General features: G+C 42.3%; 1 protein-coding gene across 10 annotated transcripts in view; it reads right to left on the reverse strand.

Moving 5' to 3' along the window:
* Positions 1-24,260, reverse strand: part of CACNA1B (calcium voltage-gated channel subunit alpha1 B) — a 310,095-nt gene that overhangs the window by 69,799 nt on the left and 216,036 nt on the right. For all 10 annotated transcript variants that reach the window (XM_052815098.1, XM_052815096.1, XM_052815094.1 and 7 more), the window contains 6 exons: positions 14,962-15,783; positions 13,514-13,728; positions 11,198-11,318; positions 7,602-7,731; positions 5,399-5,458; positions 4,007-4,113 (listed from right to left, as the gene is read on the reverse strand). In XM_052815098.1, coding sequence (XP_052671058.1) covers positions 4,007-4,113; positions 5,399-5,458; positions 7,602-7,731; positions 11,198-11,318; positions 13,514-13,728; positions 14,962-15,783 — 1,455 coding nt within the window. The remainder of the gene's footprint in view (positions 1-4,006; positions 4,114-5,398; positions 5,459-7,601; positions 7,732-11,197; positions 11,319-13,513; positions 13,729-14,961; positions 15,784-24,260) is intronic.

The following is a 24,260-nucleotide window of genomic DNA, read 5'->3' on the forward strand; positions in this document are numbered from 1 at the left end:
ATGGTTTCTGACTCTCTGGTCTACTCGGCTTTCTAGTCTGCTTCTATCCTCTGCTTAAACAAAATTAGGATGAATGAGGATTGTTAAGGGAAAATACATTTCACTGAATAATGAGTAATAAAGGGACAAAGAAGTCGATGCAATGGGTGTAACATGGTTCGTTTCCACAGTGGCAAGTGTGTGTACACACATTTGACAGGCATAACAGTGCAGCAAGAGACAGGAATAACATATTACCCCATGAAACTCCTAGAGAGAGATTCCAGCAAGAAGAAGACAAAGAAAGAGCAGAGTCAATGACAAACAGAAACATAAGGCTATACAGTGCATCCCATGCACATACAGATATGTGCTGGCAGATAATCCCATCCCCTGTCCCACACCCACCAACTCAATGTTCATAAAAATAAACAAGCAAGGAAGCAACAGATTGGCTATACAGCATATACCCACACATCCCCCCAGGGTGCCTCAGCCCTTTCGACTGACAAGCAGACAGGGCAAATATACCTTCATCCTCCTGACACTTAGGGAGATAATAACCTTGATTGTTTGGCAAATGCTGTTTGCTTTTTCAAAGAGCAGTGTGAAATTCTGTGCATCTCAGCCACCTTTCTGTTGTTGAAAATTTTAAAATGCAATCTCTTTGCTGCTATTCATCAGCTATTTCTATTGAACAAGTACATTTTACACCTGGGGCTGATAAATTTTGATGACAAATTTGCTAGCTTGCTTTAAGCTCCTCTACTTCTATTTCCCTAAAGACTAAAACATGTCTGTATGTTTGTGGCATGTTTATCTCTAGAAAAAGCAAGGAATTTCTCTTTGAAATACATTGCTAAATGGAAAACATTATTTTATTATCATCACCATCAGTATTACTAAAGTTTCTAGCATCTCACTGGGACCCTTCTTTTAAAAAATTATTTTTTTTTTAACTACAGTCAAGCACAGAATAGCTTCTAAAGAGCTACAGGCAGAAAGTAGACTGATAGCTAGTTTGAGAGGCTGAGATGGATTTTATGAACCTTGCAGCAATGACTGATACCATCTCGTATGCCTAAACAAACATAGGCTGTTGCAATATTCCAGATGGAATCGTTTCAGGGAGCTCTGTTTTTCCTAGGGTTTCAGTGATATGTCTATTCAGCAAGAAGTTGATTCACATCACCTTCACTGGACACCAATGAGGTTAAGAACATGCATGAATTAAATCACACCCACTGAGGGGCAATCGTGTATTCTTGCAAACAGAAAAACTGGTAACAGCCACATTAAATACATTTTTACAGTGACACTGATGAGTGACAGGACTGTAGTCTTTGCTAGAAAAAGCCCACTAACAAAACAACAAAGATTACCGAGTTTATTCTCCAAAAGCTCATTTTCAGGATTATCAAAATTCAGCAGGCTTGGTGCGTCCATCTGGTTTAACCAAACAACGCAGTTGAGCTAAGGACATGACTATCTACCCAACTGTCATATGAGCAGTCTGAGACTTGTTAGCATTCATAAGTGGACTAGCGGGAACAGAAAGCAAGTCATCTCGTACGAATGACTGGATTTCCTGCTCTCAGGTTAGACCAGAGATACTGCAAGTATTCTCTGAATTGGACATCAACACTCACTGCCTGCTGAAACATGGACACGTAGCAGAGGTTAAAGTCATAAGAAAAATCACAGAAGAAATTCAAATTTTTCGAAGTCTCAGAAATAGGTTTGACTCACTTTAATCTGGGAGACAATAAATAGGCAGGCAGGTTTTTTGCATTCAATTTCTGTAAATCCCTGCTCAATACTTACTCAAAGAGCATGTAAAATAGAAGCAGCTTGGGGCACACTATTATGAGGCACAGTCAGGGGATGTGCAAGTAATTTATTTAGAGGCTGATGAGGTGCTGTTAGATATTCACGGCCCAATGTGAGCAATAGAAAACCTGAGCACAGACTCAGAAAGATTAAAAATTATTCATTTCAATCCATAACTTGTCCAAAGGAAAAATCTTGTTCAAAGAGAAGATGTTTTAAAGGCAAACCCTGATGTTTGTCCTCACAGCACACAGAGTTGCTCTGAAGAGCTCACAAAATGCCCCTTCTCCCAGTTTGCCTTGAAAGTTTGAATTCTTAATGGAAAAGGGAAATTCTCAGTGAACCACAGGCTTGGGTAACATTGTTTTGCAAACTAATACTTGTGATTAATATTATTTTACTTTTATACCTCTCTTCAATTCAGAAGAGCTCTGTTTACTTGATAAACCTTTTTTTTAGTCAGTTTTTGCTTAACTCAGTCTGACCACATCCAGTTCTGAAAGATGTTATGCTAATATATTTCATGTGTGAAACTAAGCCACACATATGTCTAGTCAAGCTTAAAAAGCAGCCTCATTTTGGATGTCAAATTTTAGGTAAGCAAGACATCCACCAGACCAGACCAGCAATTCCATTTCAAGGCAACCTTGCTTACAACAGAGTACTCAGCTACTCTGAAAAACAGATTTCTAATGAATAGGGACAAAGTCTTTAAAGAGGGCAGGACAGTGTCCCTTTGATAAATTTATCTTGGACATGACTTGCTCCAAGATCTAAACAATTCTTTGGTGTAGGATTGGGCACAGAAAGCCCAGACCCCAATATCGCCAAGTGTCACTCCTCAACTGGCTCAAAAAATCCTACCAACAATGTCAATCCCATCTCCTTTGTTCCATCCACTCCTTGGTCAAATTAGCTTAGACATTTTTATCCAGCATTTACTAAGAAGAATAGAAGATCTAAACTACAAATCTCACAGGCTGAACACGAAAGGAATTTTGACACCTCAGAAAATGAAAAAATCCTGAGAAATATTCCAGGCCAATGTTACCAGAAAGGTCCCCGTAACTTTTTGTGCTGCAAGGGACATGGCAGTATTTTTCATCAGCAGTGCACGTAAGAGGAGCAACGGATATGGCCATCTGCCTAAAAATTACTGTCAGTCTAAAATATACAAGACACGCTTCCGCAGTTCCTTGACAAAGGTGAATGCTTTTTCTCATTAGCAAGTAAAACACCGCTAATTTCTTCACCTTCTCTAATCATCATGTCAACAAACAGGTGAATGGAGTTTGGGCATGAGCTGCTAAATGTTCACTGTAATTACTCAAGGCTAATTTAGCAGAAGATTAAACTGACCAAGTCTTGTAGCCTGTTTCCAGGTCATCTCCTAGAATTTCTCAGGAAAACATTTGTAAGACAATTATTCTGTGGCCCAGAGCTACACATGGAAATTTTCTTTCCATCATCCAACTCTGAGCTCCCCAAGTTCTGAAGAACCCGCATTGCTCTTCCTCTGGTCTCTTTTGAGAAAAATGCTCAAACAAAAAGCTAATAATTTCATTTTTAAAAAGCAGTTCCTCTGTGTCTCTTGCTCAAAATTCTCCATGACATTAAAGAAGCACATGGAACATTATTTAATGTCATAAATAGAGAGCTGTGACTGAGGGAGGGAGCAATTAGCCTTAGAAGTTAAACTCTCTGGAAATGCAAGTACCCTGAATGAGAGAGGAGGAGGAGAGAGAAATACCAAAGGTATCTGAACTAGAAATATCCATCACTGTAGAAATAATCTTTTGTAAAGAGTTTGCTGAGTTATCAGCTGATTTCATTAACTGTTTTTTCATAGGAAGAGCAATTTTTAAAACAATTGCCTGAAGACACTGGACTGCCACAAACTGTTACAATGTGTCCTTGAAAAGAAGTTGGCCAAATGATCACAAAAATCTTGGCTTAATCTTTGAATGAACAGTGAACAGACTCTCCCTAAAGCTGGGAGAATTTTCAAGAGATTCTACAACACAAATTTAGGGAACTTCCTCCCCCCCCCAACTATAAGATGATAAAGGGCAGAAATTGAACATTTTGCTGAGAAATGGAGCCATAAAAACTACGCTTCAACTAGCTCTGTGCCAGGGTCCTGCCTCCTCTGCAACTTATTTCCTAGAAATTGGGATGTTAAGGAAAAAGTACTTACGAGAAGGCAAATGCCACCAAGGCCCCACTGACCACAATGAAGTCCAGGATATTCCACAGGTCACGGAAGTAGGAGCCAGGGTGGAGTAACAGCCCCAAGTCAATCATCTTCAGATGAAACACGTGAAAAGAAAGAGTTTTAATAAAACAAGTACCAAATCAACACGACCAAGGTACAGAGGAATGTCCTTGATAAATGACCCTTCACAAATTCTTCTTCAGGGCTTCACAGCAGCAAGGCAACATCTAGATACTTAGTCAAGCTGCTCATCTCTAATAGGCACAGAGAGCTCTGTCAAAACTGAAGCTGAAGTCAATAAACCGTAACCAAAAGCATGAGAGACAAGAGTACTAGCTGCTACATAGGATTCTTTGCACAGACATGCATTAATTTATGGCAACAGCAATCTGTGTGTGAAACATCCAAATAGTTTAATTTTATTCTACTCCAATCCTACCAGATTAGTAGGAATTAACAACTGGCATAGGATATTACACAATAAAACACAAAGAGAGGATGGGAAGACCCACAGCAAAATGCAACAGTCAAAGAAATACACCTGCTCCGGAGCACTTGCTGAAAGATGCTGCTCAGTGTAGCAGCCTGGCTTGCTTCTGCACGAGACTGAGCCTCTCCTTGCAATGCTGCTAAAGATCTTCTACAGTTGAGTCTCAATGTGCATGCTAGATATTTCATCTGTTTTTCTGAGAGCCTACAACTGCCCATGTAAGGTTGCTTTCCTCACATAGCTTCAAATCCTTCTACTGAACAAACAAGGGGAAAATCTGTTTTTTATTCTGCACCTCTTTTGCATCTTGCTCTGACAGTAAAAAATAACTCCATCATTTCCCCAAGAATAAATCCTGACTTTATTAGAACTGTGCTTTCTGGAAAGTTACTGCCCCATAGTCTTAGCAAAACCTATCACCCTACTGAGTAAAGTAAAAAGATAACTCCTCAACTTTTTGAAACACGACAGACCAAGAATCAGTTGCTATTAATATTCCTGATCAGCATCAAAGGAGAAGGGAAGAATCGGATGTGTTTCAGTAAGGTCTATCAGCTCCTGTGTCCTTAGTTATGCACAGACATTTCTGCATCAGGCACTCACATTTCTTATCCTCTTACACAACCACAGCTACTAAAGATATCCTTATTTTCCTCCATAAAATGAGAGATTAAAGAAACCAGAAGAGCCGCTACAGAAAGGCATCTGTTGTGCACTGGCTACTTCTGAGTGCTGCTCCTGAGTTAAACCTTTCCATCACCACCACCTTTCCAGGCACTGTGGGAGCTCTGTCATGCTCCAACCCTCTTCCTCCAGCTTCCCAGAAGTAGATGAGTGTAAATCTGAAAGGGGAGGTGAACATTTCCGCTTGGAAAAATTCTTACCTTGATCACCATCTCAAAGGTAAAGACACCTGTAAATATATAATCCAAGTATTTCAGAGCCTAAATGGGAAAGAGAAATGCATATCAGGGGAGAGTATACACTGAAATAATCTGCATATGAGCAAAGAGTAAAAAGTCTTTTCTAGCAATGGTCTATTTGCTACAACGGGTAAGTATCATCTGATGGGAGCCTTTCAAATAGTTTAGGCACAAGCTTGAATCACCTGATTTAAAGAGCAACTTTTTTTCCAGTCCTTGCCAGACTGCAGTATGCAGGCCCATGCGTTGCTTCAGTGCACCTGCATATATGGCAGGTTTAATAAGGCAAAATGGATATTTCAAATCAAAATATTTGAATAACCTTTCCTAAAGAGCTTATTTGCCAGCATCTGTGTAGCAGCCTGGCTTTCTCTTCTGCTGTAGCTGATGATAGTATTATTAAAGACCTTGGGAGAGTAAGAGAGTGATAAAATCCTTTTTGTAAAACTGATTCCACAGTTATTAAAGGAAGAGGAAGAGAGATTGCTCGTAGCTACTTCAGCTCATTAGGGATATAAGGATTCGTGGATCCTCCTCTGGAAAAAGCTAATACTGACCAGGTTCAGAAGCAGGAGGCCAGGCCAGGCAATTCCTGCTCTAACCTGGTCTGCCAACTTGTGCTCTGAAGCAATTCAGTTCCTTAATCTGTTTAAGGGGTGGATGAACACAGATCCCTCAGTACATGTCCTGGTAAATACAGTATCAGTCCATTCAAATATCTATAGATCTCCTAAATTTTAACATAATTCTGTGGATGGGATGCACCTATTCACAGTCAGATTCATATGATTATACATAGCGAATGAATATTAAGACAATATAAATATCACGTGATATCCACATACTGCAACTATCTACACTGAAGAGTCCAAAATTAGGCAACTGCATCTTGCAATTTCTATACGTAACCTTCAGTTCTGTAGACTCCCTGTTGTCCACGTAACTGTAACCAGCTCTGTGCCAATGTCCTCATGTGAATGTGCTTGAAAATAGACACCGGGCTATCTGCTTCATGAACTCTCCTGGGCTGCATGCTCTCATGTAAAAGGTGGCGCACTCCTACTTCTGCTTGTAACAGCAACCATCTATAAAGTCTCCGAGTTTGGTTTGACAGCCATAGATAAGTAGATTTGCTACTAATTCTAAGAGATTGCTACCATGCCCCACCAAGATAAAAAGCCTGGCTTTAGTTCCTCAGGCTCTGCTCTAGCAGGAGCAGGAGATCTTAGGACAATGTCAGCCCTGGCTTGTGACTGGGGAAGCCTTTCCCCCACTGCTGAATGGTGTGTAAGCTTTGCAGGCTTCTTCCACATAAGTCACACCAGCCAAACAACCAGTGATTTCCACGTTCTCAAACTTGGATGTGGTTGAAGCACAGGAAAGGGACAGGAATTGTGAGCATTTTAATAGTGGTTTTTGCTGGTTTTGGCTGGCATGGAGTTAATTTTCTTCATAGTAGCTTGTATGGGGCTATGTTTTGGATTTGTGCTTGCGTTGATAATGCAGGGATGTTTTTGTTACTGCTGAGCAGTGCTTACACAGCGTCAAGGCCTTTTCTGCTCCTCACCCCACCCCACCAGTAAGCAGGCTGGGGGGGCACAAGGAGTTGGAAGGGGACACAGCCGGGACAGCTGACCCCAACTGATCCAAGGGATATTCCAGACCATAGGACGTCATGCTCAGCATATAGAGCTGGGGGAAGAAGAAGGAAGGGGGGGACATTCAGAGTGATGGTGTTTGTCTTCCCAAGTAAGCATTACGCATGATGGAGCCCTGCTTTCCTGGAGACGGCTGAACACCTGCCTGCCGATGGGAAGTGGTGAATGAATTCCTTGTTTTGCTTTGCTTGCATGTGCGGCTTTTGCTTTACCTATTAAACTGTCTTTATCTCAACCCACCAGCTTTCTCACTTTTACTCTTCTGATTGTCTACCCCATCCCATAGTAGGGGAGTCAGTGAGCAGCTGTGTGGGGCTTAGTTGCCAGCTGGGGTTAAACCATGACATAGTAAACCAGCTAATTTGAGGATGTTATTAAAGAAAGCTCCAGTTTTGCACTTGCCAGTGCACCGTGTTATCCTTTGGAGACGGGAACTGACATGCCATGTGCATAACTTCTGGGAGAAGTAGGACAACTTTATTCTAGCCATGTTGGTTGGTACTCACATCGTTCCTCGGTGACTCGGCTTGGACAGGGTCTTCTGCAGCCAGGGCAATGCTGCTGAGGGCTATAACTATGAGGATGACCATCTCGAAATAGCGCAGGTTGACAATGTAGTGGAACAGACGCCGAATCCTGCAAACAACATAAGCACATAGGAGGGCTATTGCAGGTCCTGTAAGTCAAGTGCAGTGGTATGAAAGACTGGCAGAAGAACAACGTTCATCAGGAATATCACCTTTAGGATTCCTATTACAATAATGGTAAGAAAATAAGAACCAGGATCAATGGCTTTAAACTCCAGTTTGCAACAGGTCTGTGGTGAGACTGAAAGACATTTAACATCTCTGCAGTGGTCTCTATCCCCTCTGCAAAGCAATGACATATATTTATCTGTCAAAAGGGCATTGAGAGCTTTCAAGCATTCAGACTCCATTCTGCAAATTATGTTTATATACTCCCCCATCCTTTTCACTTTTAAGTCAACAGGCTGGAGTCCTGCGAGTTCAAAACTAGGTTTGAAATCCTTTTAATATCAACTAATCCCTTTAAAATTGAGATATATGCTATGCACTTTGAGACTCTTAGCTGAAACTGGCTTCATAACTATGAGTATTACTTCTACCAGTATCTCTCTTGCCAAGTACCTCTGTCTGCTCTTTATTCTAAGATATGCTTTATAAGCTGCACAAATACTTTACAGTAATATATTTGATTACTTTAACCTAATCTTTTTCTTCACAAATTGTGTCCAAAAAAAGTGACAAATGCTTCAATTCCTAAGCAATGCAAAACTATTCAGAAATTTCAGCTAATAACTGTATCTGACCACAATTCACAAGTACTTAACTGCACAGAGAACTCTACATTTGCACCATATTTGTCAGCTGAATAAAAGACTTAGGTTCTGCCTGAGAATCAAATTATACGTGTAACTTGCCAACAACCTTGTTATCTCAGAACGTAATTCAGTTACTATATCACATTTTCTCTAAGCAAATATCTGAACAGTTAGAATTAAAACTTATTTTTCACGTCTACTTATATATTCTTTTTCTCTGGATTGCTAATAGATTCAGAATGAAAAAAAGTTACAAATACCAAGGAAACAGATTTGATACAAAATAAGATGAAGAAAACTGCTTTTGTGGATCCCTTAACTCTGGTTATCAATCTGACAGAAGAATATTATCATCTATGTGCTCCATGAATCCCTAGAAGTGAAAGGCAACATTTTCAGTAACATTTGTAACTGTAATTCTTGCATCAAACTCAATTCATCAAAGAAATAAGTCCCTATTTTTAAATCTTCATCATTCATAACCAGCAGTGAGATGTGGGAGCATTTGTAAACTGCCAGTAGTGCCTGAGAAATCATTTTAAATGCATGTCTGCTTTAAGAGGGTGATGGCACTTGGAAAGTAATACATTTCATTTATGCTTCTCAGAACTGTTTTGCCCACTAGCAGCACCCGGGTCATGCATCCCCAGCGGGGCTTGGAAGGGAGATAGTTAGCAACAGATGTGGTGAAAACCTTCATACCCCAGAAAGCAGAAAGACCTCTCTTGAGAGTTAGCACCAGCCAAAACACCTGAGGGGATCCAGCTGGGTCTGCATCTTGCCCAGAGGAAGAAAAACAAGTTGCTGACATTCCTAGAGTTCGGTCTTTGTCTTGTTATTTCCCCTTGGCCCTGTGTTATAATACATCTCTCCCAGTGAACTTTGTTTTTTCAACGGTCTTTTAGTACAGTTTTGGGGGGAGGAGGGAGTGTGCTGGAGAAAACTGTAAGATGACTGAAACAACATAGCAAATCCTGGACTATGAGCCTCAGAAGGTCATAACTGTAGGATGAGGTGAGAGAAGACAAGCATACGTATGAAAAAAAGAAAAGTCTTGCTGCTTCTCTGTCTGCCCAGTCCACTCCTCAGTTCAGACCCTTCTGGGCTTGGGACCATCTACTTTCCACTCTGCAATACTGCCTTTAGCAGACATTTTGCAGCTAACACTCATTTTTGGTGATCACTCCACAACACAAAGACTTGAGCTACCAAATATTAGGGAAATACTATTTCCTTATCAACCAGACAGGGTCCAAGCCCCATAATTCAAATTTGACCCAGAAAGTATAATTACATTATAAGTGCACCTCATCTAATGCTCTGCCCTTCCCTTAGCTGCCTTTTACATGAATCCAAAGGACATGTTGCCTTATTTGAAATAGCACAATGCTATCACAGTATTCTGAAGAGGGGAAACTTTCTGGGCTTTTGGCTCAGTTATCCTAAAGCGTCCTGAGGTCTACCTGGCAGCTGGCTGCAGAAGGCAAAGGGGAAACACAAGTGCCTCTCTTGTGAGTTTGAGACAGAAGGGGCAGATTTTGAGTCTTCAATTCATTTCCTTTGGAGATGGGATTAGATGAGCAGTAGTTTGGGGTCATTCTCCCTCACAGTTGGCATTGAGAGATAGTCTCTAACTTCTCCCACTGATTAATTCCTTCTGTGCTCATAGCTGTATCATCTTGGAGCATGCAGGGCTGTAGCCTGAACTACACAGCTGGCACTTGTGTTTAAAGAAAGTATTCAGCCTGCCTACTGTCCCAGGGTGCCAGACCATGGCTTCCATCACAGATGCATTTTTGATATCAAAGATGAGTACACGAAGCAGCCCATTTTGTTCCACCGACTGCATAGGCAGCCATGACGTCACAGTCCTGAGTAGCAGGAGGTGTAGAAGCACTCATTCTTCTCTTCAATCAAGTTGCCAAAGGAAAGGCCTGAGTTCACCTTAGGAATCTGAGCATGCAGAGTACAACCTGAGAGAGTGACATCTAGGATCTACAACAAGCCTACCTGAGCCAGAGAGAAATGATCACATCTGCTCCTAGCAGATCTCTGGGTTGGCAGAAGTTTCAAACGCCCTCCGTTGCCCTAAGTTATTGCTTAAAATTACTCACAGGCCTTCATGCTACAATTATTACAACCCCTGCTGCTCTTGTCTAGTCCTGCAGCCCTTCAGAGCTACACATTCAGTATTTACAGGCTTTGAGTACAAAGCTCCCCATGAGGCAGAGATGCCTGAAGCAGAAGAAATGCTGTAATCCCAACAGATCCCACAAGCTGTACTCTCAGCCTTAGCAAATGAAAAATATTCACTTTTTCCCAGAAGTTCTAAGTTTTCAGTGATGCGACGGTACTAGTAAAGAAAGAGCATGAATTCCAGCTGAGGAACCTGCAAGTATTTGCTGACATAAAAAACAGCCCCCAACCTACGTCTCCTGATAATGTCTTCTTCCAGCGATAGTCCCTACTCCCAGGCTTTATTGATCTATGACTGAGCAAAAAACTGCCCACCTGACTGTCAGCAGGGCAGTTAGGAAGGGTCTGCCTAAAGCATCATCTTTTCCCTGTCCTGGCAATCTATTCCGCCAGGAAAGCCCAGCTGAAAGGCAGCATCTGGTCCACAGCCTACCTAAGCTTTTATTTAATTTCTCAATGTGTTTGACTGGCAGAGTTGAAGATCAAGCTAATGTTATTGCTTTGAATACCCATGCGTGAAGTACCTGTAACCCATAAGTGGTATTATAGAGTCAGAGGACTTACGGATTTGTAGGACTTAGGATAAACATGGAACTGTAAGGCAAGATTGGTTTAGGCCCATTTTTCGTCAAGTCATCAACGTCTTTCTTCTCCTCTGCTTTACTTTCAAATTCAACGTTGTTCACTGAAATGTGAATTTAAGGAAACAGAAGTGAGAGAGTTAAAAATGTATCTGCACCCTTCACACAGCAGGCTGCCTGCAACAGCTGGATATGCAAACAATGCAGCTGGGATAGCAAACAGCCTTTGAATATGTTGATTAAATGTGATGAACAATCATTTGATTATTATCACTGCTATTTACTACAGTATGTTATACACCGCAATTATACTCCTTAACTGCTGCACTGATGAGCAATATATCAGAAATGGCCAGGAAATGAAGATGCTCAATGCAGACAAACAAAGAAACCTTACACTTATTTATACAAGAGCTGCCAAACTGGGGATGGAAATACCATTCCAAATATCATAGATTATTAAGGAGAGAGGATCAGCTAGGGATCCTTGGAAAGAAAAAAAGACAGTAAGTCTAACCAACTGCATAATTCTGTATCTTCTCCCATAGATCAGTAGCACAATTGGCTTTGGAATGTGTAAAAGAGCGAATTCATAGATAAGCTTTAATAATTTGGGGGCTAAGACTGCTGAACTTCCCAGCATTAGGAACAGAAACTTGGAAGGGACTTCTTGGACCCCCTAGCTCTGTGCCTGCATAGTGCATCCCAGTTTTGGCAGGGCTTCCCATGTATAAAGTTGTCAAACTCCATCTCACATCAGGTTTTCAACTCACGTGATCCCCTTGTAGAAGATTGTTCTGAACCTCACTCCCAAAGGTTAGAAATACATTCTCTAATTTCCATCATAAGTTTACTTGCAGTGGGTTTATAGGATAAAGTACTTAAGATAATTTCCACTATATGAACTGGAAAACATTTTATGCTGCAAATTCTTAGACAGATATATATACTTGTCTATTAATTCACAGAACCTAGAATCCAAAAACCCCACCCACTTATAATGTGTTAGGTGCAGGTTTTTATTACTTTTTGCTTTATTTTGTAATAAAATGACATTATTTTGTGAGTGACATGTTCAATAAAGTCCTTATTTTATCTCAAGCCAGATAACACAGGAAATGGTCAGGAAAGAGAGAGGCTGATAAATTGTGATTGACAGGAATTCAGTATTGCAATATAGTAAAACTACAATTTAAGAAAAAAGAAGAAAGAAGAAAAGAAAAAAAAACCAACTGAGTCTTGTGTGACTGACAACACAGTGAAAAAGCATGCAGAGAAACCCCTAGTTTTTGGCTGTGCCTCTTGGAAAGCAGAGTCCTGACAGCCTGCAATCTAACGTGGACCTTTTAGATTTCACACTGCAATCCCCCTTGGCACACCCATCTCTCAAGACTTCTCAAGTCTGTGCCAGCACTGCCAGGGATGAGCCACAAGCTGGTCGGAACAGGCTGGTGTCCGGGTGGCTGCAGAGCAAACCATGGGCACAATGAGCTTGGGACCGTCTGCAAAACAGTGTAAATCTATGCTGATAGACCCAAGGCACAGAGCTCTGGAAAAGGACAAGCTGGGGTGGATCTGCTGAAACTGAGATGCAGAGGACTGCAAGAAGCTCTAAAATTACATAGCCTGCAGGAACCCAAAGCAGCAGGGTCACATGATGGATGCTGTGATGGCTGTGCAGCCATCAAAGACCTGCTGCTGCACAGTGGGGTCAGCTAATAAGCCAAGAAGCATGAATTCAGACTGTGGGCTTGAATGCAATACCACTGCCTCCCCTGTCCTTTGCTGAGGGGTCTGTGGCCAGTCAGGCCCCTGAGACACCTGAGGAACCATAGCACAGCACTGCTGGAGCAGGAGCTTGAAGCATGGCAGCAGAGGAAGGTGATAAAGCAGAGGACCTACTCCCATGCTCACAACAAGATCTTGACCAGTTTGCTGCAGAAGTTGCTTATTTTGCTGCGCAGCTCTCAGTTACTACATTTTGCTGTTTTTCTTGCTCCTTCATTTTTCTCTTTTGCGAAGATACTTGGATGTGTTCTGGGTAAGCCATCTCCAGGGAACTTTACGTGGTGTTTTCCAGAGCCACTAGGTGACCCAGGTGGCCCAGGAACCCATTTTGGGTTCCTGCAGGCTGCATGAATTGTAGAGCCTATATCAACAAGTTCTCCTGTCCACCTATTGCAAGAATGCTGGTGACCAGGAGAGCCCCCATCATGCAGTGGGTGCTGCTAGCTCCTTGGAAAGTTAGCTCCTTCCTGGCAATTTCATAGCAAAAAAGCAGGGGGACAAAGGCACTCACTTGGTATGACAGTGGTTTCCCCCGGTGGGGCAGTGATAGTGACAGGGATGTTCACAGTGGTGGTTTTGTCCAGAGGTGGCTGAATCATCCGTGTCACGTTCTTCTGGTTGTCAGCATCTTCTGGCTGCTCCGGCACTTTCTGCAGATAGGTGCTGGGAAGGGTGTGCACAGGGACACTGACACTTCCACTAGCCTCAATCTCACACTGATTCTCCCTAAGGTAGAAAAGCATATTTTATTAAACATGGCCCAAGAAGGATTCAGAGAACATATGTACCCTGATGCTGCACCTCTTACTAGGTTTCATAGACTGTTTTCTTCATGGAAGTCCTTTGCAGAAAAGTCACAGACTGCAGGACAACTTACTGATAGCACAGTATGTGACCTTTTCCTCTGTGACCTTCTGAACCAACATCCAAGCACAACATGAAGAACAACTGTGCTACTGAACGTCACTCTATTCAATTTAACAAGACTCGGAACTGAGGTTCATAAGCAAGGACGACGTGGCACTTGCGTGTAACAGTGACATTAGCTTTGCAGCATCAGCTGGTTTCTGAATGAAGTCTGACATTCTGTTTCTTAATGTTCTCCTGAGGCCTTATTTAAATTTGATGATTCTCTTTTCCAGTCCTAAACCACTCTGTAATGTTGCTGTAAGCAGCTAAATAGCTTCTGCATTCCTCTGCAGCAGTGGCTATATTTCAGTGAAGAGGAAAGTGGGCTTGTGCACATGATCAAACTAAACAGTATGCAAAGTGTTTTGAAATCCATCTGAAAGGAAGATAATATAGGCAGGAAAATTATTATCTCAGTGCCACTCACAGCTCTCCATGGTGACATGAACTCTATTCTAAAGAATCCCAGTGAAATTTCTTTTCCATCAGACTAATAAAGCTGAAAAGGCAATCTATCCTTCTTTATTAACTACTCTAAATGCTTCACGAGTACTATTTTTCTCACTTGACTTACATAAGAATTAAACCAAATGGGGTACATGATTGTTCTTAATGGAAGAAGCCACGTGCTGTAACAACTGGTGATGCAGCTGACAGGCTCCCCATAAAAAAAGAAAACCAAAGGGCTATAAGCAAGACTGGATGCCATTTAAAAATATGTCCCTCAGAAACTTCCTTCAGAGGCTGTGAAATTCTCTGCTCCATGTTATGTCCTAGAGGGTCTGTTGGTATTTACATCAAGGATATTTCCTTCCTTAAACCTGAGCTATTCTATGGGTCATCATGGACCAAAATCATCTTTGGGACCCTCTGTCATTACTGATTTAAGCAAAATGGAACTGCAAGTTATAGTGGTAGCTGGTGTGAGTGCAGGAAGAACAGCAGGGAACACCATGGGGAAGGGAATAAGTAATTTCCTGAAATGTGTCTGGGGTCTCATGCCTGCCGAGCTGTCCCAGGGACTAGTCCGGCCACACAGCACTCACTTACTTGGGCTGATGATTCCGGTGCTCCTTCTCGCCAGCCTCCCCCTCCTTCTCCCCGTTCTCCTTCTCCACCGAATCGTACGTTGACAGCGCCCTGTTCCTGAACCTGTGCCGTCTGTGAGGCTCTTCTCCATTCTCACCCTTAGACCCAGGCTCTCCTTCCCGGTTCCCAGACCTCGACCCTCCCCGGTGTCGGGAACGTCGCTCGCTCCTGGCCCCGTTGATTGTCCCGTTGCCTTCCTTGCCTTGCCGTTCAGCAGAGTGCCGGTGAGTCCGATGCCTACGGTGCTCCTTCTCAGCACTTTCTTCCACTGACCCTCGGCGATGGTGCCTCTTTCCCCCTTCCTGACTCCTGTTGCGATCACTTTTCCCTTCCTTACTCCCCCCTTCCACCTCCTTGCTGCGGCTCCTGTGCTGCCGGTGCCGCTCCTCCTTATTGTTGGCACCAGATTCCCCATTCTCATCCTTGGTCACATCACCCTTTTCTTGCTCTCCCAGTTTGTCCTTATCCCGATGCCGGTGGTGCTTTCGTGGAGCTTCTGCCCCATCAGTAGAGCTGACTTTGGTCTGCTCCACCTCCTGCACATCCACAGGGCTCAACTTGCTAATGTTGTTCCTCCCTTCACCCCTCGGCTCTACCACCAGCGGCCGATCCAAATGAGTCTTCATGTCTGGCCTGATGTGAAGGGTGGTAGCGTAACGCACCCGCTCCTCCGGATCCAGCTCGTTGTACAGTGCCTCGCAGCTGGCTCGGAAATTGTGCATCCGGATCTGGCTGGTCCTCTGCTCCCAAACAGACTTGGATTTGGAGGAGTTCTGCTGCTTGCTAAGGAGGGGAGGAAGGTGAAAAGTTAGTATCCAACTTTGCACCAATTCCCTAAAAAAGCAACCAAAAAAAAAAAAAAAAAGGGAGGAAATTTTCAGCTGAGACGGGGGATTAGAGGGTTGAGCCAAAGAAATTATAGGAATGAAGAGAGAATGGCTGGCGGAGAACATGAGCAGGGAAAGCCAGCAGGATCATCAGTGTTAGTTTGCGCCCACACGCGTTAGGCACTATGAAACGGGCCCCCTGGAAAGGAGTTATCTTGATTTCTAAAATGTGGCCATCCCCCTTGGAAGCCTCAGGTACAGTCTGAAGGGTTAAAGTCTCTGCGCACAAAAATCATATAGCACAGCCAGAGCTTTTAAACAGCCTACAAGGCTTCCCCGCAATTAACAGCACTTTTCTCTCCACCTGGAAACATCTGGATGAGCAAATTAGCAGCGAGCAAGAGAAATTAGATTGGCAGGAGAAGTGAGGGGAAATGAAATCTGCCCCTGAGTATCCAAGCCTGAGCACCCTGCCACCAGCCCCTTCCCCTTACAGCCAGCCAGAGGGGTCACTTTCCAGGCTGCACTGCCTCGTCGGCTAATGGCACAGGAGAGCCGTTGCTCTAAACCCACGGCATCCTTCCGAGGTGAGGATGGACCATCCAGCCCAAGCATCACCGGAGTCTGGAAAAGTACAAGTAAGAAAGGAAAACTGTTCTGTGTACCATGAAAAGACCCTAGGGACTGGGAGAGTCACATGGAGATGCAGATGTGATGAGAGCACCTTTATCCCCTGGAGAGACCTGCTCTTCTCTGTCTCTGTCATCTATCGTGGTGAGGATACCTCCATCGGCATTGCCTTAATGCTTTGATTTTTCAGCACAGCACTTGGTTTCTGACCACCACATGACAATGGGTCACCTACCTAGCCAATGCAGGAAGGGAAAGCTTTTTTAATTTCCTCCTAAAGATTGCAAGTCAGATTCTGCTTTTCCATAAAATCAAAGTAAACCCACTGGCTTCCAGGGTGGAATTCTGGATTTAGCCTGGTGGAGGATCAGCACCCGTTTTCTTCCTTAATGAAACTTCTCCTAACAAAGAGAGGAAAATCATTTTCCTTCCACCAGCCTGCTCAGATGTCTCCATTTGCCACACATTAGTCTGACCTCTGCAGCCGGAGGGGCCGCGTGGGGCTCACTGACCTCCAGCACTTAACACACAGCTCACAAGGGAGGCAGACGCATTTTCCTTACATACTTTCTGGGCTCCCCCAACAATAGAAGAAAGAGGCTTTTGCGTGAGTATCTGCTGATTTGGACTGTCAGGGTCTGTCGCCGTGCGCAGACCCTGGGGGAGACAGCATTCGGATGGGCTCATGTAGCACAGTGGGAGCTGTCGGAAAGGCTTTGCATCTCTGAGATCTGCTAGGGGATCAGTTCCTTACGGAGGATGCTGCTGCCTGGTTCTGCTAAAGAGGCAAAAACCTACTTAAACACTCACTGCAGATGAGATGAGGGCACCCAGGCAGATGTGAAGGAATCTGATTTAATCCAGAAATCAGAGTGAGCAGTGCTAATCACCAAAACTAAAAATCTACATCCCCCATTCCCAAGAGGCACATTCTGGACTAATTTTCAGCACCTGAGTGCCCCATTTACACCACAGCAGAAGAATGGGTGACAAAAACCACAGTTCTAAATGTAAATGATACCAGAAGGTACTGGGGACACAGCTTAGAGCCCCACTCACCAAAAATCCCACATGAAAGGGAGAGCAGGCTCCTCCTTAGGGGAGAGCACTCACCAAGCTGCCCTAGTGATCCCTGGCACAAGGATGAACAGCCTCATCATAGCAGGCAATAACTTGCCATATCTTTTTAGTTCAACATTACAAAAGACTGAAATGCTATCACTCATCAGCAGATTTACTTGGTTTTAGAAGGAATTAATGAGTAACATGCAAAGCCTCTGACTGCCCACATCTGCCACCCCGTACAAGGATTTCCCATAACAAGCCATGTGCTCCGCCTTTGCAGCCTTCCACAGTCAGCAGAGATGGGCACAGAGAGATGGAGCTGCCTGGGGCAGGCATCCCGGTATGTCCTGCGCGTTGTCTGGGATGGATGGAGTGCTTTGCTCTGCAGCGTTCCCGATTTAGCTCTGCTAAACTGAACTGGGCTACAGAAATGAAGCTCCTCTTTAGCACACAGGCTCAGGGAAACAAGACAGCTTAGGGATATGGATGTGCATGTCCGAGCTCCCCAAGCGCTGCCTTGGTGCAGACCACCAAACGCATTTGTTCTTAGGGGACACTTCTTACTTCATAATTTAAGTCCTCGGGGCGGGGATCAGCTTCTGCTTTGTGCTTTGAACACCCAGAGCAAGCTGTCAACGCTGAAGTCATAAGTAGTAATAATGAGTTAAGAGTTGGGAAACTGCCCTTATGCTGACTGAAGCCTTCAATTTATCTACAAACCAAGAGCACAGAGAAGAGCTCAACCACCTACGCCCCATGCACCATCCTGTGCTCCATTTCCATGGGACAGGCACCGCACAGGGGTGGGACACAAAGCCCAAGCCTCCCTACAGAGACTCTCCAAAGTAAAACACACAATAAATCATCAGGCAACTTTCATGGACACAGCCTCTCCGTTAATGCCTGTGCTGAGCCCATCAAAGTCAAGATATAAAGAAAATTTCCTAAATCAGACTGGATGTGGTGAGGAGGAAGGTTGAGGATTCAGGGCTGGTACTCATTGCACAGTGCAGGGGAGACACTCAGAACCTGCTAGCTCTGACACAAGATATAACACTTCAGGAGGTGTTTTTGTAGTTGTGTTTCAGTTAACGCCATGAACATAAATCAGCCTTTAAATTTAGCACCCTGGGGTGCTAAAGCTTCCACTGTACCTCACTCATGGCTAACTGAAAGGTGCTGCCAGGTACAAACACCATGGAGAATCTGGAGAAACCAAGTAATGCACATATTAACTAGGACTATTTTGCTAAAATCCCTTCCTTAAAACAGACACTGACATTACAGACTCGAATTTCTCAGCATCTAGAAATGAGATGTATCCTTAACATTGACACAAGTAGCGAAGGTGACTGCCAAAAGACTACAACACTCAGCCACCCACTGGCTTTGGTTACTAACAAGTCAAAGAGCAGGAGTTTCAGAAGTAATGACTACATCCTTTCTTCTTTCTACATGAAAAGACACACACACACAAAAAAAAAGTAAAATCAGAAAACATATGAAGCACAGTAAAAACCCAGTCAGGAAAATGTGAAACCCGCCTGCAAGCTCATTATCATATTCAAACCAGTCAAGAACATCAGGGACAAGTGACAGTGTGCATAAGGTCTGCTGTAGGAAATGGAAGTAAAGCAACCAAGCAGGTTGGTCCCTCTGGGGACAGTGTTTAGGGTTTTCAGAGCCAAAGTGGCAGCAACTGGAGGGAATGCATCATCTGCTTCTCCAGTTAAATTTATCTGACTCTTGTTTTCTACAAGTTCCCACAGCAACTGAACACGGACATACATGACAGCTTCTCCTCTCCTGTTGCTCTGCTGTAATTCTTCACAGAGGAGAGCTTTTGGACTTATTTATGGCACAACAGGAATGTCACCTTAAAACAAAACACAGTTTCATTACAAATGCCTGCCTATGAGGATACAGTGCCTCTGCACACAGCACAAAGAATTGCAAAAGAGATGGGAAAACATAGACAGGGCAAAAATAATTTCCTCTGCTTCGTCCAGCATTTGGTCCAGTTAATTATTGAGGGCTGCATGAATTGGGGCAGACACAAACCGTCTACAGTACAAGCACAACATGCCACAGCATAGCATGACTTGTCCAAACTGATAAAAATGAGCCTTTGTGATAATAAATATTTTTTCCACAAGAGAAAACTATCTATTTATGAAGCCAACTCCTTATCTGAAATCCTGTTCACTGTTTGCTTCTTAAAATCCTTCTGAATACATTAAGAAAATTGCAATATTCACTTCTGATTTACAGACATAGTACAAAGATTAATGTCAACTCACTTTCTTTACAATTACTTCCCATCCCTATTTTCTGTCTACAGAATATTTCAAATTCTTTGAAGGGTACTGGCAATATACTCAGTTTTCAGGTCCTCTAAGCTTGAAATGTTGCAGTAGATATTATTATTGCTAATACGCTTCTCTGAGTAGCTCCACTGGTTTTGCTTGGATTAAGAAACCAGCAGTCAAACAACTGCCTGTGGCTAGAAAGAAAACCATACAATTCATGTAGAATCAAATAAAATTCATATTAATGAATCAGTGACTAATATTGGTATAAATAAAAAATGCAACCAGTCACTGTGTAAAATGTTCAAGAAAGGAAAGCATATTTTTAGTCATATTCTAATCTTAGGATATTCCTTAATGATTAAAGATTTTGTTATCATAACCTCTTAAAACACTGCTTCAGTTGACAGCACTTTGCTTCCCAGAACTACTGGTTTAATCAGCTACATAAATGCAATCCTTAAAATTTTGCTTTAGTAAATAATGAATGAAAGCTATGAACATAATAATTTGATGTTAAAAATACCTACATATGAGATTGCGGCTATGAAAGAATATGTTCTGATTACAGATGAAAGGGAATTTCTTGTTAAAATACAGTTTCAACAAAAAATGCAATGCAAAAAACCTTTCCACTAAAATCATATTTTCTGTTCATAAACTTGGAGAAGCTCTCTCCACGTTTCAATTTTCCACTTGGAAAATACAAGGAAGCATTTTAGTTCGGGCTAGGCATACACAAAGCAGAATGTTTTATCTCTGGCTTCATAAAACAATTTTCTTTCAGATGAACTCTCCACTAGTGTTTAAATTTGCTTTGCCAGTGACCCCAGGAGTTGCCGCTTGGATGCTTTAGCACCTTTTCTTCTTTATGAGCTACGTCTCCCGCCTGAGCTCTCTTGCGAGATGCACTGTGCTCTCCCACCGAGCTGGTGCAACGGTGTGCATCACAGAAACGCCATTACCAAGGACTATTGCAGAAAATGCTGCCCAGTCTCTTCCAATATTATTCCTGAGTTTGATTTTGGTTTTATATATTAGAATTTTTGATATTGCAGTTTGTCAGGAAAAAAAAAAACCCCAACATTTTCTTTTCTAATATTTCTCCTAATGTCTATTAGCTAGAAACTCTACATTTTGAATGCTGTCTAAGCCTAATATAATACTGGCCATGTATCACACCCTTATGTTCAGAAACTTGCTACTGAAATTTGAAATGCCTTTCAAACTATCATAGATGCCAACTTCTTGGATCAAGAAAGTTCACTAAATGCAACATTTTGATTTTCTTCAATATTATCATCCTCAGATTGAATTTCCACTCCCTTTACCTGCCCTTTTAGACAATTCAGAGAACTGCAGATACAGGACGTGCTGACCACAGGTAATTAGTCTCAGCAGGAGGAAGAAGCTGAGGTGCCAGAGGGGGACAGAGCTGAGCACCGCTGCAGGTCTTTTGGGAGCCGCTGAGCGCGTGGGTATGCACAGCTTGGCAGCTGCAAGCCCTTCAGCTGGTGCCTTTGGCCAGTGTAGAGGCAGAAAGTTTCCAAGGTACGTATCAAAACAAAATTCAGGAAAGATCTAGCACTTTGCTACCACTCCCATGAGGTGTCCATGGCCACGATTTCCTACGAGGAGCAGAAATCATTACATGCTGCTGCTTAGAGTTTGAAGATAGCTGCTCCACTTGGTTTTGTGCAGCTCTGCAGTGATGCAAAGTTCATCCAAGCCAAAGCTTCCTGGTGCTAACATAGCAAAAGTTTTACTGCTTTCAGCTTCAGTTTTTTCGTAACAGAATGATTTCGCTCAACCATAACTCACCATCCTGCATGCTGCTCCCTATTGCTCTAATAAGAAGAATTTTTCTAATTGTTTTTGGTAAAACTACATCACATACTAATCCCAGAAGTATAAATACGAGGCTTAGCTTTATGCACATTCTGATCTTAAGAAAATGCCAGAAAATATTTATTCTGTCTCAAGTTATATTGCTATCATTAGGCACAAGATCCCTTTTCAGACCTTGACTTGTTTGGTATTTCAGTTATGAATTCTGATCAAATAATTGCATCCTCAGTAACAAATAACAGGGTGAGAGAGTCAAAAGTAAAACAAAACAAAAAATGCAAGTTAAAAGCCACATCACTATGGTCTGATTTAATAAAAAACACACTGAGTTTAAATATGTGGAACCATTAAGTTCTCCTAAAATCCAGTCAAATTACGTTTACTTTGAATTATTTTTTTTCCTCTGAAGTGTTCAAGCCATACTCTCACGAAGACATTCTGGCAAATACACTACCATGGCCCAGACCAGAATCTTATGGCCAAAGTCCCACCACGAGCTCCAGGCTTTTGATAAAAACCAAGACAAAACACATCAGGGAATGAAGTCACAGCCCCCTTTTTTTGCACTATGAGGATGGAAATAAAGCAGATGGCCCAGACAGTAAATATACAAAAAGCAAGTGATAGAGATCGAGAACAATTTGGGTTCTTGGATGGCAAATGACAAATTCATCCCAGTAGAAGATATTTAAGCTTCTTCATTTCCCTCTGTACGCTATCAGCTTGTCTACAGCTGGATGAATGCAGCAGAGACGTGCTGTGATGGTTGGGGTGGGAAAGAAAGAGCTGCTCAAAGAAAACCAAGTTTTGTTCTAGAAAAAAATAATATCTGTGGCAGGTGTGGGTGTTCGGCACTTCTGGAAAGAAAATCCCCAAATTGTGAAGCACTGGCTTTTGCTTTATTTACCATTCTAGAAAATGCCTTAAGAACATGCCATTTTTCATGTCCAAGCAATGACTGACACCTCTGAATCCTATTAGAAATAAATGATAAACAATACCAATACAAAGAAAACCTCAAGTTACTAAATGCACTATTTTGGATTTCATCAGCCATTGCAATGTAAGGATTCACATGAAAGTTCAACATGCCATCACTCTTCAATACATACCATTGGAAAAATACAACATAATTATTCACTTAGCTGTATGTCATTGCATATGTACATATAAAGTAGTTGCCAATTTCAGTATGTATTTTAGATAAATGCTGATCTACTTAAAGAAATAGAGCATATCTGTATTTAATTACCTCTCCTCAGTGAATTAAAAATGTATTTCGTACTGCTTGCATTGCTTGTATCATAAATTTGTTATAACACAAAAGGCTGGAATTAGCACAAGAAAATGACTCACCTTGATTTTATTTTTTTCTTTTTTAAGAAACTAGGTCCAGTATTTTGTCTTTAGTTTCTCACCAATTTAGATTTTTTTTTTTAATAATCAAAGAAAGAACATGGGAAAAACCCAACCCTCTGTATCTCAAAAGATTTTTGAATAAGTTTTGTTCTTTCAGAACAGATGAGGATGGTTTTGCAGATCCTGGTTCTTACTGTTATTAAAAGCACATGGTATTTTATGCTGTTTGAGTAACCTAAGGGAGAAAAAGGAACAGGGATTTTTTTGCACCTTTTAAAAGCTCTTTTCGATTAGTAGATTACTGTTCAACTTCCATCTGTGCACAAAAATTAGACCACTTATCTATTCAGTATAATTACAGGAACAGCACTCACAGTGGGTAGAAACAAAGTGATATAAAGGCATCCTGAACATATACTAATATTCACCCAGGGAATGGGAGTCCACAGCACCTGCATGGCCCTAAAAAGAGTTGTTCCAGTTTATCTATTTGAATGCAAAATAAAAAACACATTTCTAACCATGACATTTATACTGAGTAAATAAGACCTTCAGATGTCTTTACACTTCAGGGGGGCTCTACTGATGCTCTGTAACGGCTGGTACATTTATACATTGCACACTGTTATGGGGTCTAGTCATTTATTTAATCAAAACAAGGGGTTTTGCTGGGGAAATGCTCTTCAGATACCCACAGAGAAGAAAATGCACACTCAGCTCATCTGTCAAAAACGGCCCTGGTTTGCATAGGAAATTACAAATTACTGCTCAGACAGTGCATAGAAATGTTAAAGAGGATGAGAATCCTCAGTCACAGCTCTTTGCAGTAAAAATCTATTCTGTTCAGAGAACAGATGTGAGTCATATCAGAAAAAGAAGCCTCTATTATACTGTCTGTATTGCTGGTAGAGAGTTAGCAACAGACCTCAATGGCAAACGCCTCCAAATGTGGGCAAATCCTCCTTCCAAGTCGATTCTAGTACCTACAGTTTGATTTCATCCTTTTAAAAGGCAGCTCTGTCTTTATAAGTTTGGAGAAGGGGCCAAATTCTTCATTCTTTTGAGTCTTTATTCCTAATTGTGCAAACCTTGCCTTGGACCGGTTTGGTACAACTTCTACTGGAGCGAATTCAAGTGCTGGGGAGAAGGCATCTCAGCAGCACCTCTCCTCCATCACCACCTTTAACCATCCCCTGCCTCCTGCCAGGTGTAAGGCAGGGTG

This window comes from Harpia harpyja, chromosome 19 (assembly GCF_026419915.1).
Source record: "Harpia harpyja isolate bHarHar1 chromosome 19, bHarHar1 primary haplotype, whole genome shotgun sequence".
Classification (NCBI taxonomy): domain Eukaryota; kingdom Metazoa; phylum Chordata; class Aves; order Accipitriformes; family Accipitridae; genus Harpia; species Harpia harpyja.